The following is a 17,226-nucleotide window of genomic DNA, read 5'->3' as shown; positions in this document are numbered from 1 at the left end:
TTTTTAGGAAATGTTATGATGATGTACGTTTAATTATATAAGCCTTTTATTTTTTTTGGTAGGAAATAATTAAGCAAATTTGATTATAAAGTGCCATAAAAGCAAGCCTGATGGGAGCCATCCCCTACTGGGATATTCCCATAGCGGCTACGCCTACATCTATACCCTTCCCCCACCTCCACCCTCACCTCCCACGGTCTGTCTTCTCTGAGCCCTGTCCCCAGTTACCCTACAGCTCAGGATGCACAAGCCAGGTATGGCTGAAGAGCAGGAGGCTGGGGCAGGGGTGGGAACGTGGGCCCCCGGTGGCCCCACTGGGGTCTTAGCTGTTCTTAGTCTCAATTCCTCAGAGGAAGACGGAATGGATGCCATGCAGGAGGCAGGTCCAGATCATACCTGGCCAGATCTGACACCTGCTGCGGACAATGGACACCTTGGGCAGACGCAGCTAGGGTAGAGCCACAACATTGCCATAAAGCTGCCCTCCTGCCTAAGAGACCTGACTGCTCGTCCACGTGGTGTGAACTTGGCCATGTTCCACGGTGCTGAGCTTGCACTCCTGAAGCCATGCCTGCTGGGCGGGCCTGGGAAGGGGGCACTGCTTCCTTAGGCTGAACAGTGTGTGCAGTCACCCTGCCAGGCAGGACCTCGCCACCACGGACTGAGCTGCAGCACTCAGAAACACAAGTTCCTCTCCATCCTCTCTGCCTCTAGCAGTTCTTGACCAGAGAGCATGTGCTCAGTTCCTTCTGCAGGCAACAGGCCCTGCATGTGGTGGTCCTACCAAGAAGGTCCTGTCTGCAAATGCCTGAGAAGTCGACCTGCGTGTGTGTGGGGGGGGGGGAGGCAATTGAGGCAAGCCTTACTCCCCAGTGTTCTCTTCATACTCAAAGTTCCTTGTCTATCAGTTCTAACACAGGACCCAGATCTCTGTCCACAGCTGGCTCTGCTATGCATGGACCACAGGGCAGGCTGTTCTGCACCTTAGGCTCTGATCATAAAAAACGGTGTGGTGCACACCCTGTGGGCTACCGGCCCTGCCTGTACACACTCCTGGTGCACCTGGGAACCTGCCCAGCCCTGGCTCACATCTGCTCCCTGGATGCCCACTCCAATGCACATGTATAGCCTGAGTGTACCAATCTTGGGGGTTCAGACCCCCCAGACAGGGCCCTCACAGGCTTGTGAAGCGCTGAGTCCAGAGTGCTGTCTGAGGACAGCGGACTCCATGTCCTCACCATTGATCGCCAGCTCACAGCAAGCCACCACAGCCCTGGAGTGGATAAGATTAAACCTGTCCCACAGCTCACAACCATCAGGCCTCCGGCACATAGCTGGAACACCTTGCAAGGTCATGCTGGCAGAATAAGAGGGGTATAGGCCCAGGGATAGCAAGGCACTTCAGAACACCAGTCTGTGGACGTCTCCCTACATGGGCATCACCTTGTGGTGGGGTGTCAAACAGGGCAGGAAGGTGCAGGCGGGGGAAGAAGAGGCCAGTTGCACCTCGGGTGAGGCTTAAGCCCACTAACTGCTTCTGAACAAGCCATGCTAGAATTTGGTAGCCAGTGAACACCAGGGAGCTCACCAAGGGCTGTGGGGCTGTAGAGGTAGGCACAGAGGGGCAATGGCCCCATAGCTGGAATGGCCAAGGGGTAGTCAACTGTGGTTGGAGGGCAGAGCAGAGGAGAACTTGAAGATGCCAGGGTTTTAAAAATAGACCAAGCAGATGGGGTCATGTCTGACCACAAAGACCAGGGCCAGGGTGGCTAATGGTAGCTGTTTTGTCAAATTTATGGCTCTGACGCCATGTCTGTGACTGAGCTGTAGGGCCCATGTGGACAGCAGGCATGGAGGGATGGAGGAGGCTGGGACCTGTATGTCACTCCAGGACAACGGTGCAACTTCCCTGTTCTGTGGGGTGAAGGCTGGTGGTCAGGAATGGGATCCAAGACACAGAGCAGGAGTGGCAAAGAACTGTGACACCACCTGATTTCTCTTGTCCCCAGAAAGCTCCCCAAGTATGACAATTTCCAGGAAATTGTGTCCTCAGCGGCCACAGGGGGCATTCCCCTTACCTCACCATCAGCTTTGGCAATTGGGGAGTTCAGAACAAAGTCGGAGGGGGCGATGACATCTACCAAGGCCACCGCATCGTCTTTCAGCTGTTGGGAAACAAAGTTCATCCACTTGGCTACGCCCTACAGTCTCCATGGCAACCATGGAGTAACAAAGCCCCGCTGCTGGTTGCTACAGTGAACTGGAAACCTGAGCAGGCACAGAGTGGGGCCTCACCGGTCTGGGTTATAGATTCCCTGGGTGTGTGTTTGCATACTTCTACCATGTCGCCATTGACTCGGGACAGCCAGCATTTGTTGTTGCGGCAAGGCTGGGAAGCTGGCAGATGTGCTGAGTGCAGCCTGTTAGCGTGTCCCCTGAGGCGCATCCCCAGCCTAGGGCCAAACTGCCGACTGCTTTTTCTGAAGCTGGAAAGGAAGTCCAGAAGCCACAGGGGCAGAAAGTGCTCCTGAGCTCCTGCAAAAGCTATCACACTTGCAGCTGAGGCGGTGGTTCCGTGACCCCTGCTTCCTCACACAGACCGTTATTAAGCCCCACAGAGCAATCTGCTGTGGAGACACCCAAGGACTTTCTTGAAATGCATACAATTTTTTTTCCTTCAAATAACTCCTGCCAAGCACACTGAAGTTTAATAACGTTTGGGTGATGGCAGAGCTAGGGCAGACAGTCTCGGGGTGATGGTAGAGGCCTCACAGTGGGGACAGAGAGAATTCCCAACAAAGGTGGTGACTCACCTGCTCACACAGGGTCAGGATGGCGTCCTCCATCGCTCTTCCTGTTTGTTCCCCAGAAATGTAGCCACCTGCAAGCACAGCTTTGTCAAACACTCCTCAGCCCTGTGGCCACAGCATATAAGAAAGGCCTTTTCCATTTAGTCCCATGAAGCCTTTTGAACGGAGATGTCAGGGTATCAGAGCACTAACCAGTCTACTGTGATGTCTGGGAAGAAACATGCTGGCTCCAGACCAGTTCTGAGGTTCCCTGTCACCCCTCACCCCCGCCACTCCTGTGCATGTGTCAGACCTGGTTAAGGAGACATGAGAGAGGCAAGGGCCTGAGGCTTGGGGACCACAGGGGGAATAGGGATAGGCAGGTGTCAGCATCAGACCACACAGGTGCCCAGCCGCACTTCAGGTGGATGTGAGGGGGGCTGGCGGCCTAGAAGGGTCATGGGGCTATGGTATGTGGGGCATGTAGGCCCGTGAAGCTACTGGGGGACAGAGTAAGGGATCAAGCTCCCAGTAGCCTTCCTGTAGAATATCAACAGTGGTCTATGTGGCTGGGAATGTGTCAATGGCGAGAACTACTTTCAGGATGATTTTTTTTCAGCAAAGAGAAAGGTCCCTGGGTCACTGCTTTCTCAGACAGCCATCCAAGTAGCAGCCTCACCTCGGTAGAGCAGGGCCATGTGCTGGCTCAGGCACCACAGGCCGTAGAGCGTGCTGAGCCGCCCGAGCACAGTCCGCAGAGATGGAGACAGACCGGAGCTGTGTATATGTTCGTGGAATCGCTGCATCACGGTGAGTTCCATGAAGGCCAGGGCCAGGGGCCGGCAGCCGTACACCTGCATCGGGACAGAGGCCTGGTGTGCTGGAGGCAGCCAATCAACCACCTCTGTAACTGGGTCTCCTATGAGGGGGACGTCAGAGAACTGGAGACTGAGGTCTATGTTGGAACGCCGATTCTAAGTCAGCACCGTGAGGCTGAGCAGCATGGGGACACAGGATGGCACCCACAGAAAGGATCTCCGGGTGAAGCTAAGCCCTGTGAAGGGAGGCTACCACATTTACACACTCCAAGATGGCCCACTTTCCCTTGGCCCCATGCCCAGCCCATCACTACAGCACTGTGAGTGGTTCCAGGGCACAGGGCCTGTCCTCTTCTGTAGCTGGGGATGATGGAGTACAGGCTCTGCTGGACAGGGCTAATGCTTAAGGGTTTCTGAAGTGCAACCCCCTTCTCACCCCCCCTCACCCCCCCCCCCCCCCCGTTCTTGGACCCCGTGTTAAGACTGGCAAATAGCCACAGGCTCTGCAGGATTCCCTCTAGCCACAAACAGATCACCTTCCCTAGGGAAGCTAGCCACCAAAGGCCCTTTCAGTGGCCTTCTCTGACACCCAAACTGGCTGCTTGCTGGTAACTGCCAGCACCTCTTTCCCTGCCCCCACTGCACTGCCTCAGTAGAACTTTTAAACCCACAGAGGAGTTTAGATCCACGTAGGTGCTGGTTGACTGTGAGCCCAAGCCTATGCTGCTTTGAAAGCAGGAGATACCCAGCCGGGAGGGCAGAGAGCAGGAAGTACTATGGCCCATTCCTACCAAGGCACACTAAAGACAGTGACTGAGAAGGGCTGAACAGAGGGGTGAGGAAGGAGGGGTGGGCCGTGGGGGCTGCTGCCCCACAGAAAGCCCTTACTGTGTGGGTCCATGTTCTTACAGCCAACACCCCACTCCAGCAGCAGCTACTACCTGGCACAGTAAATACAGCACCCTACATCTCTCCCACAGGCACCTAGGCTAGTACTGACACTCTACGGTGCAAGGGTGGGGCCTGCCAAGGCGCTGACTTCTCTAGACAGACACTGGAGCAAATGGGACAGATGTCAACGGTGAGACAGACCTACCTGGCTGTTGTTTCTTGCTTCAAAGTCACTGCCTCTGGACTTTTTCTCTTGGCAGTATCTCCGATGGCTCTCTTGGAGCAAGTAGCAAACAAGCCAGCGGTAGGCTGCCAGGGGGGCTTTGGGAGAGACAGGGAAAACAACTGAGAGCACCTAGTGCCACATATGTAACCCCAGGTGGACAGCACCTCTGGCCAGGTATGCCCTGGTGGTCTGTCCGAGGATGGCAGAGGATGGGGTGGTTTTGCAGGCAGGCAGGGAAACCCAGTCACAGAGGGTAGCTGCCCGAGGCTCTTTACCAGGTGGAGCTGTCGGGGTGCGTGCTGTGTGATTGACAGCATTTCCACTGTCATCACTGCTTGGAGATGGCAGATCACAGAGCCACTCGGAATCAGCTAAGACATGGTAGCTACTCTTTCGGGGATGGAAAGGACAGGCACACCTGGATTCCCACCCTCAGCCTCACTGGTCAGCTGGGGGGGGGGGTATAGGTTGGCACTTGCCCTGCCAAGGCCTCAGTCTGGCATGCTACTCTCTACTACTCTCACTGGCAGCAGACAGCCAGTGACAGAGAGGGGTGGGCCAGGGGTGGGTTATTGGCACCTTGTCTGCCATACCTAAGCAGACTTCCCACACTACTCAGGATGCAGGACACTGATGAGCAAGGACACACAGCCATGGATGGGAACGAGGTTCTGACCAAATATATGGTGGAGTCCATGCTCTCTCCGTATCCCACATCCAGGGGGAAAAGGCCTAGGTCCAAAGGACTTGCAGGTTTCAGGGACAAGGAGCAAGGGGACTTCTGCTAGGTATGGCTCAGAGCTCCTGGGGGAGAAAACAGGGGTCTGGTCACAACTGGTTTGGGCTTCTGGTGTCACATAGCCTATTCCCAGGGAAATGATGTCACAGACTACCAGGCTGTGATATCCTCATGGCTCAACTGAGAAGCCCGTTAAAAAGACAGGCAAATGCACTGCACAGGCTCAGAGAGGTCTAGTGGCTCATCCGTGGTCACACAGGATGTGACCATGCAACCATGCATGACAGAGCGCTGCAGTGGCCATCAGCCAAAGGTGTTCCAGGGAGCAGGTTAGGCAGGGCTGGGGTATGGGGTGGGATACCCTCCTCGGGGTCCTTCTAGGTGTGGTGCAGACAGACAGCCGGTCCCCAAATATCTACCAGGTTCAGAGGCCTGGGATTTATGACTGGCCTTTTTGAGAGGGCCTATGCAGGTAGGAAGAAGTTTCAGCTAACAAAGTGAGATCACCGTGGGGTGGGGCAGGCCTCAACCCCTGTGACAAGGGTCCTCACTCAAAGACAAAGAGGATATCCTGAGACAACAGAGGCAGAGGGTGGAGTGTTACAGTCACAAATGGAGGGTGCCTGGGGGCCCCCAGGATCAGGGAGAAGCAGGGACAGCTTGATGTTGGATGTCTTCTTCTGCACTGTGAAAAAGGTGGTGTCTGGTACTCTTGGAACCCAGACAGCGCAGGGCAGGATCCAGGGCTGCCCGATGGTCATCCATGAACCTTAAATGTTATCCTCAGCACGTCAGAAAGCCCTCGTCAACTTCTGGAGGCCCCAGCCGAGGCTGGAGTGATGGCCACTCATCCCTAGGCCATATGACTCACTAGGTCATGTGACCCACTAGGTCATGGGATTCGTTGCTTCTCAGGCTCCTCCCAGAAATCAAGTCATGGGCAACAGGATAGGTGGGTGCCCCAGAGACCTTCCCAAGATTAATGTATGGCAACCAAACCAAGGAGATACAGCAAGCTAGAAAAGGACCCATCCCTATCAACAGTCACCCAGCCTGTGCACTTCAGTCCCTCGCCTTGTGGATAGGCACAGGGCAGTGGAGGGGAGGATGTTAATACCTGCTGAGTCCATCCAGTCAGCCTTGCTGGAGCCCAGGAACTTCTGGCCCAAGATTCCAGGATAGGCTTCCAGAAAGTCCACGGTCTTGAGAGGGCTTGTGAAGTGAGCTCCGTCTAGGGCACACACTTCTATGACTTTGGAGAAAAGACAAAAAGTCCCCACCCAAAGAGCCTGGCCTGCTAGCTCGTCCATCTCTGGCTAGGCATCCGTACTTGGCTGGCCTGCACCTAGGAAGCTCCTCTGCCACCAAGTGATGGCCTTTGTTCACCCTGCAGATGACCCACATCTGTATTTTTGAGACAGTGTCTTTTGTTTTTTGGAGAAGTGGGAGGATTCAGGACAGGTTTTCCTGTCTCTACCAAGTGCTGGGATTAAAGGCATTTGACACCACAGCCTGGCAAGACACTGTCTTGCTTAGTAGCCCTCTAACTTGGTGCTCTCACCTTGGCTCCCAGGCTATTTAGATTATGGGGCTGCGCTACCATGTCTGGCTTGAGAACACACCTGACCACAAGCTTGGATCTCCCAAAGCCTGAGAGCATACTGCGCCCTGCTGAGCTCAGCCTCCCTCAGAGGTGCCTACCTTGGAGAGGAGGCTCCAGGAGGCTGAGCAGGTAGTTGCTGGTCTGCTGCAGCAGGACATTGTTGTCACCTTCATAGGTACAGTTTGGGTCGTTGTCGTTTCTGAGGTCACCAAACCGGTTCACTGTAAAAATCCACCACAGCGTCACTCAGGATGCTCTGAGAGGCGCCCCTCCCATAGCCCCACCCAGCAGGGGACAGGAAGTGCTCTCTTGCCTCCCTGCTCCCTTGGCCTACATGTGCTGGCTGTGCCTCTGCATCATCCTTACGGAAGGAAGGCTTTGGGATGACACATGAACATTCAGCAGAGTTGGTGGCAGTGAGGATTGTCACCTTCCTGCCTGTTGGTATTAACAGCTCGCTCTCTCTCTCTCTCTCTCTCTCTCTCTCTCTCTCTCTCTCTCTCACACACACACACACACACACACACACACACACACACACACACACACACACAGAGAGAGAGAGAGAGAGCCACACAGCCTGCCAAGTGTGAGAACCAGAGATAGGTCATGGGGCTACACTCCTATAGCTAAATGAAGGCTTTAAAAGGCAATTTCCAACTCTGAGATGTCAGTCATGTTGACACGACTCTCCTGCTACATGAGCAGCTAGGGCCTGAGTTCACTTCACCTGATGTGCTTGGCCCAGGGCCTGCCTGAGGTGAGCTGTCCTGACCAGCCTCTCAGCCTTCCTCTTCTGACAGAAAACATTCTCTTTGAGGAGGATGGAGGAGCCAGCAGGGAGAGGAGCCAATCCGGCCCCTTTCTGCTCCAGAGAGCTGACATCGAACCTTGATGTGTGTGGTTCTTTACATTGCTGTTGACTGTCTCTGCATCCTTACTGGTTAAGTTGTGAGCTGTGGGTCAGGCACGTTTGTGTCTACAGTACTTCAAGATGCAACTTCCTTATTCTGTTTTAAGTCAGAACAAAGCTAACAGTGTCTATGTGTTTCTATGAGTTATAACAACAAATAGAAGCTCTACCAAGAACACTGCAGAAAGGACAAAAACACGCAAGCAAATAACTCAGATATGACCATGGCGAGCTCGTGCCAGTAAGACACAGCATGTCGGGGAGTAGAGGCTAGGCCAGAGCACACTGAGTGGCTCAGCCAGGCTACTGGGAGCATCAAATCCAGACTCTCACGGCAGCATGCACTGCCTGCAGGAGCCGGAATCATCTCTTTAGCCACTAACGGGTCGGCGGTTCTACGCTGTTTGCAGCAGCAGTGGGCAGCCAGTTATTATTAATCATTTATGATGGGTACTATCTATATACTGCTACAGGCCAGGTCCTCTAACCATTTATATGCACTGACTCCTTGGAAAAACCTATATGTTGGGCATATAATTCTATCTTCCTCTAATAAGAAAGCTTAGGGTATAGTGAGAGTAACCTTCCCTGTTACCATGGAGGCCACACCAGACACCGACCTGACCATGAAGGTGTAATGAGGGTGACCTGCCCAGTTGCCATGGAGATCACACCAGACACTGACCTGACCATGTACTCACAGTCACATATTAGGTGCATGCCTAGTGGGTCTGACTGAGAGGAAGTGTGTGCCTGAGTGTGTACAGCTGTGTCCCAATAAAGCCTTATCAGAAAAGCAGGCTGCACTTTGTGGGACCCTGGCCCAGTGGCCCATGGGAGGACTGAGGAGGAGAAACTCCCCAGACTAACCCAAACTTACTGGCCAGGTAGCCATGTCCCCCACACGCCTCACGGCACTCCTGGATACCCCGCTGGGCTGTCCATGAGGCTAGAGGCTTGCCAGCCGATGCCAGAGCATGGATCTCACGTCCGAGTTCTGCCTGTGGGGGAGAACCCAGTGAGAAGAGGTGAAGACCAACTGGCACTGCGAGTCAGGCCCCGGCCTCAGCACTAGTGTCAACAGAAAGGAAGCCCAGCTATGATGAGGAGCAAGGAAGCACAGAACAGAGCGGAGGTGGAAGTGCTCCATCGCACAGGTTCACGGCATGGAAACAAGCCATCTCGGCAGCATATCCATCGCAGGCACGGTCTACTGGAGAACGCCTACTAGACTTGGCTCCTACCAAGTTCATGGGTATGCAGTGAACATGACCATCTATCTGCAGAGAGGTCAGCAGGGGCACCGACGGGTACAGCACTGAAGCCAGTGCTGCCGTGAGGACCATGGCCGTGCAGATGTTCAGTGATGGCTTGGCACCACTGGGCCTTCGTTCCTGAAGCTCACATCTGTTTCATGTGCATCCTCTCCTCTACCTCATTGGGTACAGTGCCTGCTACACAACACGATCCGTTTAGCCAGCAGTATCCGTCTCAAGGAAGGAGAGTTCCAGCTGGCATGGTGACTGGCTGGGTTTCACCACAGGGTTTCAGAAAGAAGAGAAACAGGAGAACTGTGTTGTCAGCAGGCAGGTCATAGACCTGCTAGGGGAAGCATGTTTGCCCCTTCATTTCAGCAGCATCCCTCAATAGCCTGTTCCTCTCAAGGGCTCCGTGCCAACATGTGTGATGCTCCAGCCCTTGTTCCAGATCTGCGCTAGGCATCTCAGTGCAGCTCATCTGTCAGTTGCTTTAAGACAGAGTACGCAGCCCCAGTCTGCAGCACTAACCTGCTTCCAGACCTATGCCTTTTGATTGACATCTGATTTCCACTTGGGGTGGGTAGCATAAGGAGAGGCCAAACACCAACCTGTAGGCTACCTATAGAGAAGCCAGCAATGGATGTCCTTGGGCAGAGCAGCTGACCTGGTGGAGCTGCGTGCTCACTTCTGGCACAAATCCTGGGCTGTCAACTCAGAGAGAGGATTCAAGCCTCTATGGGGTTGTTTATGAAACAACAAGAAGAGCTGAGGCATCCTCTGAGGGTGGCTATGCGGAGTGTGAACACCATAACGCTCTCAGAAGGAGCTGGGAGTTCTGCTCGGCCAGCACATCCCCCAGATATGGGGTGATGGACACAGCCCAAACTGCAAGTCATTGGGCAAGCCCCAAGCCCCAAGCTGGGGGACAGCTAAAGGAATTCACCCAGGCTCTGTTCCCACAGCCAGCTGCTTTTTGTTCGGCCTCAGTGCCGAAACAGGGCTGCTCAACCTTGGCAAGAGCAACACAGATGCCTCACCTGCTGGTCGCTGTGGTCTCCCCTGAGCCGGGCACTCTGCACCTCTATCAAGTCCATGAAGATTGTCTTAGAGAAGTGGTCCAAGGCATAGGCAGCCGCCAGGTACGGAAGTATGCGCCATTGCTAGGGGGAAACAAGACACACAACAGATACCCAGAGTGGCTGGCTCTCTGGGCCTGACTACGGGAACCTGGAGTCAGCTTCCTTAGGAATGAAGAATACCTGGTGCCAATGTAGTCCCAGACAGGCGCTATTTTTAAATAATAATTTATTTAATGTGTATGAATGTTTTGCCTGCATGTATTACATATATGCATTTCCTGTGTGCCTGGGGTTCAGGGAGGTCACAAGAAAGTGTCAGATTCTCCAGGAGCTGAAGTTACAGATGGTTGTAAGGTACCATGTGGGTGCTGAGAATCAAACCTAGGTCCTCTGGAAGAGGAGAGGAGAGGAGAGGAGAGGAGAGGAGAGGAGAGGAGAGGAGAGGAGAGGAGAGGAGAGGAGAGGAGAGGAGAGGAGAGGAGAGGAGAGGAGAGGAGAGGAAAGGAGAGGAGAGGAGAGGAGAAGGGAGGAGAGGAGAAGGGAGGGGAGAAGAGGAGAGTGCTTTAAACCACCAAGCCATCTCTTCAGCCCTGGCACCGTATTTCTAGAACCTGTGAAAGGTGACCAATCACCCTGGGGTGGGGGGACTCACACACTAGCACCCGAGACGCATGGCATACACCCACTTCTGGGTGACAAATGGATGGAGAGATGAATGGGTTGGAGGAAAACAGGTGGAGCCTGAAAGGGACCCAGTGAGCCCCCACCATGGCTGTCAGTTGTTGCCACGTGCCAACTCATCAGCACACGGCACGCAGCCCCTTAGGCAGTGGCAGCACCAGCGAGGACTTGGGTTGGAGCTGCTTAACCATTGGATTACCCTGGGCACTCAGAGTAGTCCATATGTTGTCACCATGAGGAACAAGGATGACAACAGGGCGCATGAGCCACCCAGGCACGGTGAGAGACTACGTTTCACTTCCTAAGCAGGAAGAGCTCACTGCCAGCGTGAGGCAGAAGTGAAGGAAAGGGTGATTCTGCCTCATTCCCTCTGACTGTCACTCAGAAAGCAGTACTTATGCAGCACTCGGCACAAGGCCTAGGCCAGATATAGCAACCAGGTCACCAACGTGACCTTCCCTTGTGTCCATAAAGGGGGGCCGTGACTGCCTCTCGCTGCAAAGGGCACCGGAGCAGGACATGCAGTGAGCTCCTCCGGCTGAGGAGCACAGGAGGTGGCTGGCACGCCCCTTTCCACCCATGGCCTCTATGCTATGTCCCTTTGCTGCCTTTGAGGATGCGTGCAAGGCTGGGTGTCCCTTCTGCTGCTTTAAATGCCATAGTGTTTAAAGGGCTGCGCTCACTTGCTGCTTCCAGAAATGGTTTCCTCGGGGTCATTTCTTAGGGATGGGACAGACGAGTCAAAGACTGTAGCCTGATCCAGAACAGTCTCCCCTGCCAAAGCAGGGTGACCTCATCTGCACATTCAGCAGGCTCATTCCTGCCACCAGCGTCCTGGCTCTCCTCCTCCCATGTACCTCCTTTTGAGTATAGTACACCTCTTTAATTAAAGCCACCCCAAGGTCCTGGAGCCTGGAAGGTGCTCTCTTGCCCACTGTCCTGTTCTTAGGGCAGTCCCTGAGATCTCTCACCAACTCCCGGGGGCCAAGAAGGAGCACAAAGCAGAAGATGATGCAGACGGCCAGTACCTGCAGTGGATATTCAAGGACAGGAATCTCTTCCTTATCCGTGGGTCCAAACTGACACCGTGTGGCCGAGAACCGGATGGCTATGGACACGGCCAGCTTCAGGTTGACCACAGACATGCTGATGATGGAGATGCGTCCTGAGGACAGGCTGCCCAATGATGCGCCCAAACGCTGCCGGACATCCTGGGGAAGAAAGACGGGTGTCACCCATCAGTCAGATGTTGTGCAGACTCAGAGAATGTCCCAAAGAAGAAGGCATACACCCAGATGAACTGGGAAGAGAGGGCTTCCAGCTGCCCAAGGAGGGAGGAGCTTTGAGAAGGTAAGCTCTTCTTCTTGGGCCACCTGAGGGTGCTGTGCCCTGCCTTTTCCTAGTTGGGCACCAGAGGCAAGTGTGTTCCAGCATGGGACTCTGTGTCCCCTAGGCACTCATCTGGGGCATCGGCTCCTTGGACCCCAGCTGCCGAGCTCCCGGGAGCTGTGTTCCAGCCTTCGGTGTCAACTCCACATCTATTCTGCCTTTCACTAGGTTTGACAGAAGCTGGGCTCAGGCCGCTCTGTGGGGCTCTGGGACAGCCTGGTGTCCTTGCTTCCTGGTCCCTGCTGTCTGTCTGTGTGCTCACCACTCCAGAACTGTGGGCTACCCCATCGTTCATCTCCACCTACAATCTTAACACTCTCAGTTATAATCACAACTGGTTAGCCCACGTGACCCTTCTGTGGGACTATGAATGAAAGTGGCCCCCAGCCGGGCGCAGTGGCGCACGCTTTTAATCCCAGCACTCAAGAGGCAGAGGCAGGCGGATTTCTGAGTTCGAGGCCAGCCTGGTCTACAAAGTGAGTTCCAGGACAGCCAGGGCTACACAGAGAAACCCTGTCTTGAAAACCAAAAAAAAAAAAAAAAAGTGGCCCCCATTGGCTCCTGTGTTTGAATACTGTCAGTGGAACTGTTTGGGAAGGATGGCCTTGCTAGAAGTGTCAAAGCGGGGCAGGCTTTGGGATTTCAAAAAACTCTCACTGTGCCCAGTGTGCCTCTCTGTCTTATGAGTCAAGATGTGAGCCCCAAGCTGCTCCTGCTGCCACGCCTTCCCTCTGCCACCTCAGACTCTAACCTTTTGAAACCACGCGTTCCAACTTAAACACTCCCTTTTGTAAGTCGCCTCGATCGTGGTGTCCTATCACAGCAATACTATCGAAGACAGTTTTCCTCTGTATGCTGTGGGAGAGCAGCCCCTGGCCCAAGCAGTCATGGATATCCAGGCATAGCCAGAAAATGCTGCCAGACCCAGGCCACGCTTGCCCACCAGCACTGTGGCTAAGTCCCTTCTCTGCTGAGGACACCAAACCCAACCAAGAGAGCTGTGTGGTAGCCACAGGGCCAGCTGCTCCTGGGGTGGTTTTCAACACCACAGGAACAGACACGTGGGAAGTTCTGCCTGCGAATGCCCACAGCCCACTGGTACCTTAAAGGGGCTGTTGTAAGTGCCCTCAGAGGTGATATTCCCAGTCCTGTCCAGCAGGTTCTGGCGAGGAATTCGAACTTTGTTGAACATGGCGAATCTGTGCAGGAGAGAAGGTGGGCTTCTATCATGCAAGCCCTCCAGGAGCCTCTCTGGGCTTTCTCCCTCTCCCCAAGAGCAGCTTAAGGTAACGTCACCCCCCAAAACAAGGGTGTGAGTGTGATGGGGCCATTGACGGCCATCACTGCCCCCCCTTTATCTCCTGGGACAGATGTGCCCTCATGTCGCTGGCAAAGAGAAGCTCCACATGCCCACCGCCTGCCTGTGCACAGCAAGGGTCACACACTGCTGACAGGAGGACAGGAGCTGGTTCTAAAGCTAGGCACCTCTGAGCCCCAGTGCAGAGCGCTACAGTCAGCTGACGGCGGTTTCAAACGCTAAGTCAAGCTGGCTGTGGTAGAGTACACCTTTAGTCCCAACACTCGGGAGGCAGAGGCAGTAGATCTTTACAAGTTTGAGGCCAGCCTGGTCTAGTGTGAGTTCCATCCAGAACAGCCAGGGCTACACAGTAAAACCCTGTCTTGAAAAAAACAAAAACAACAAACAAACAAATAAAATGCTAAGTGGAATCAAAGAGCCTGTAGTCCAGTCTCTCCCCGAGCAGCTAGGAAAGGGTCTAACGGGTGTTGCATGGACCCTGGGCACTGACAATCCAAGAGGTTTTGTAATGGATTAAGGAAGAAGCTTGAACGAGGTCAACTGCAAAGTAAACCATTGAAAAGTCTCAATGGTTCCGATAGGCAGTGTGGCTAGTGGCTAAAACACTATGCAAACTCAGACAGCCTAGTCAGTTGACAGCAGCCACCTTGTGCTGCCACATCCTGCGGCTCCTCGCTCCTCACCTGAGTCTGACCTCCTGCAGGCTCCGGCTGACAGCAGCCTGGCTCCACTTGAGTTGCTCATTAAACAGCAGGGGAAAGCGGAAGTATTTCAAAAGGGACACATCCTACTCGGGACCACCAGGTGGGTGTGATGGGATTTTCTGTCCATCCTGCAAAGATGCAGAGGCAGACCCCTCTCCAGGGTAGCCCTATTCAGAGTAAGCACTCAATTGTCCCTGTTTCCCAGTGAATCACTCTCCTGCCCACGGATTGTTAGAGCTGTCGTATTTTTCTTACAAGTCCACAGCACCTGGTCCCTACCAAGCCCTTAGTGACCAGGAACAGAGGTGATGGTGAAGAATGGTCCTCCAAGGTGACAGAGTCATCCCCCAAAGACCATTTCCTGGAGAAGACACCGCAGCCCTTCCCAGTACCGACATAACAGGGCTCACAAGAGCCTTGGGGTGGCAGAATCTTAACACAGCACACCCAGCTAACGGCACACTGTGTCTGGGGGCCACGTGGCCCACACCCAGCCTGCAGGCTGCACACAATGCCCCATTTTTAAGGAAACCCAGCCTGGGTGCCAAAACCGAGGTGCTCTAACTGTTTACTTGAAAGCCAAGGAATGCTTTTCAAGTACAATGTTGTCAATGGAAAGCACTCTTTTTAAGGAGTGGAAAATCTTCACCCTTCTTTGCCACCGAGGTAGAATGAGTCTGAGCACACTTGTGCTTCTCAAGTCTCTGCTCTAGCGTAAGTCTCTCAGATCATCTTTGGGTCACTTTTATATCCACAGAACAGTCAGTTGGGTCCAGCTGGTGAGCTATTTGGCACACTATGATTTTGGTCTCCGGGGATCAGGGGATGTGTGTACAGCAAAGTGTGACAGACACAGGGAGTGTGTAGCACAAGGCATCTGCACACACGTGTGGCTTGGGATGTGTGTGTGACATGGGGCATTCAGAGGTTCAAGTAGGTATATGTATATGGGGGTATATAAACGGGGGAGCCTTCGGAGGCTTCAGGGTATGTGTGTGTCTATAAATGAATTACAGGACAGTGACATGGGATAGCTGTATGACGAGGCACGTGGTATGGAAGCAGTGTGGATGACACGGGTTATGTATACAACTTGAGGCATATGGATTGAATGTGACAGACGTGTTGGAAGGATGTAGAGGGAGAGTGTGTGTTGCAATAACTCCCACCCCAGTCTCCTGCTGCAACTTCCTTCCCTGGAGGCCCCTCCAGCAGCCACCAGCCGATTCCCACCTGGTGCCGATGCTCATTCTGGGGCTCCCTCTCAGCCTTGTCAAGGAGGACTCCCCAGGCCCAAAGCCCGGCCTCATCATGAAAAGTACTGTGGGCACATTGAGGTTGGGCTCAGTGTCCCCGGGGAAAGATCCTTATCATTAGAACGTTTGGTTGAAAGTGATCCATGCAGCTGACTCTGCTCTGGATTCCTAAACAGTCCTGACAGGTTTCAAAACAACAAAAATTAACTCAGAACCTGTCCCCAGTCTAAAAGTTCACTAACTTACAATGCTGCTCCTGGAGCTGAGGCAGAGCAGCCACTCAGCTCTGGAGCTCTGGCGCCCTCTGCTGGCTGCCTGTGGTCAGTGCAGGCAAGAAGCTTAGTCGTTTAGTCTGCTTAAAGCCTTAGGTCTGAGAACTCAAGATCAGCCTGGCCTCTGCTTTCTGGAACAGCGATTCAGGCTGCCCCACAGTGTGCCCATGGTGACTCTCAGCTAGGCCTTTGCTACACCTACAAGTTGGGGCTCCTGTAAGTGGGACTTGGTGCCTGGGCGATGTATCCCAGGAGACAATCCATTCTTTAAAGACAGGTGCTGCTGTGATGGGGCCAAATACAAGCTCTCTGTGATGTCCCAAACTTACTCTAATGGCTTTAATGAGCAACCAGCACAAGCTGAGGGTACCTGCCAGGCTGCACACAGAGCCCTTCAACAGAGAAGATGGCAGCTCTGTGATTTCTGAGCCCTGATCCTTCTCCTTAAGGTCGGACTGCTAGGTATTGGTGCTTCTAGCCCCCTCCACGCTATTACTGACTGAAGACTAAGGAGGCTTGAGACTTCCCCTGGCCCTGCCCAGCCTTCTGGTGATGCTAGACAGAAGAGTCCATCAGAGCCTGGGAAGCTCCTGGCCCGGGTCAGGATTCTCTCTCTGGAGGAACAGCAGTTGCTTGAGGTGACTCTAAGAGCCCAAATACACACAGAACTGAGATGGGCAAACATACTTAACTCAGCATAGCACACAATGCTTGGGAACACCCTATTTTGGCCACTTCCATAGTCGTGAGTTATCTCGTTGGAAGAGAGGAGCCTAAGTGCACCAGGCCAGGTAGCTTAGAGCTGGGTGGAGCCTGCACACACTGACCCAGAGGAAGGCAGGAAGGCCACCTAGGCTGTTCAGCAGGTCCCTTGAGGGGTAAGCATGAAAGCTGGACTAAGAAATAATAGAGATGAGAGTGAGACCTCCCCTGCTGGGTGGCCTTCACCTGGTACACTATAAACCTCAGGCCATGCAGGTGGCCCGCTGACCATGGGCCCTCAGCCCAGTTAAGGTCCAGCCCAAGGTCTTCACTCCCATCTGAGTACACAGTGCGCAGTGCTGCAGGTCAACACTGTTCCCAAGCGGCTCTAGGATGAGTCAAAAACACCTCGCTCACTATCACATGTCCAGCAACTTTGCCAATTACTGACTTGGGGACTCTAAGCAGATATCATGGCTGGTTCCATGGCAGACCACTAAGGCTGATCACTAAGAGTCCTCACAGAGGAAGGAAAGCCCTACACTGTCGGGCACCTCCAAGCCTGTGGTCTCCCCAGGAAGCAGAGG

At 53.8% G+C, this 17,226-nt stretch overlaps 1 protein-coding gene across 12 annotated transcripts in view; it reads right to left on the bottom strand.

The window, feature by feature from the left end:
* Acox3 (acyl-Coenzyme A oxidase 3, pristanoyl) overlaps nucleotides 1–17,226 on the bottom strand; it is a 31,228-nt gene that overhangs the window by 2,308 nt on the left and 11,694 nt on the right. For 5 of the 12 annotated variants that reach the window (NM_001357018.1, NM_030721.3, NM_001357019.1 and 2 more), the window contains exons 9-18: nucleotides 13,490–13,586; nucleotides 12,027–12,209; nucleotides 10,276–10,398; nucleotides 8,860–8,980; nucleotides 7,165–7,287; nucleotides 6,581–6,694; nucleotides 4,704–4,819; nucleotides 3,469–3,643; nucleotides 2,814–2,881; nucleotides 2,079–2,165 (exon numbers count right to left, since the gene is read on the bottom strand). In NM_001357018.1, the coding sequence (NP_001343947.1) occupies nucleotides 2,079–2,165; nucleotides 2,814–2,881; nucleotides 3,469–3,643; nucleotides 4,704–4,819; nucleotides 6,581–6,694; nucleotides 7,165–7,287; nucleotides 8,860–8,980; nucleotides 10,276–10,398; nucleotides 12,027–12,209; nucleotides 13,490–13,586 (1,207 nt within the window). Of the gene's footprint in view, nucleotides 2,166–2,813; nucleotides 2,882–3,468; nucleotides 3,644–4,703; nucleotides 4,820–6,580; nucleotides 6,695–7,164; nucleotides 7,288–8,859; nucleotides 8,981–10,275; nucleotides 10,399–12,026; nucleotides 12,210–13,489; nucleotides 13,587–17,226 lie in introns of all 12 variants that reach the window. The other 7 variants (XM_006504196.4, XM_011240801.3, XM_017321179.2 and 4 more) reach the window with 4 other exon arrangements.

Source organism: Mus musculus, chromosome 5 (genome assembly GCF_000001635.26).
Source record: "Mus musculus strain C57BL/6J chromosome 5, GRCm38.p6 C57BL/6J".
Taxonomy (NCBI): domain Eukaryota; kingdom Metazoa; phylum Chordata; class Mammalia; order Rodentia; family Muridae; genus Mus; species Mus musculus.
This window is presented reverse-complemented; position numbering and strand designations above follow the sequence as displayed.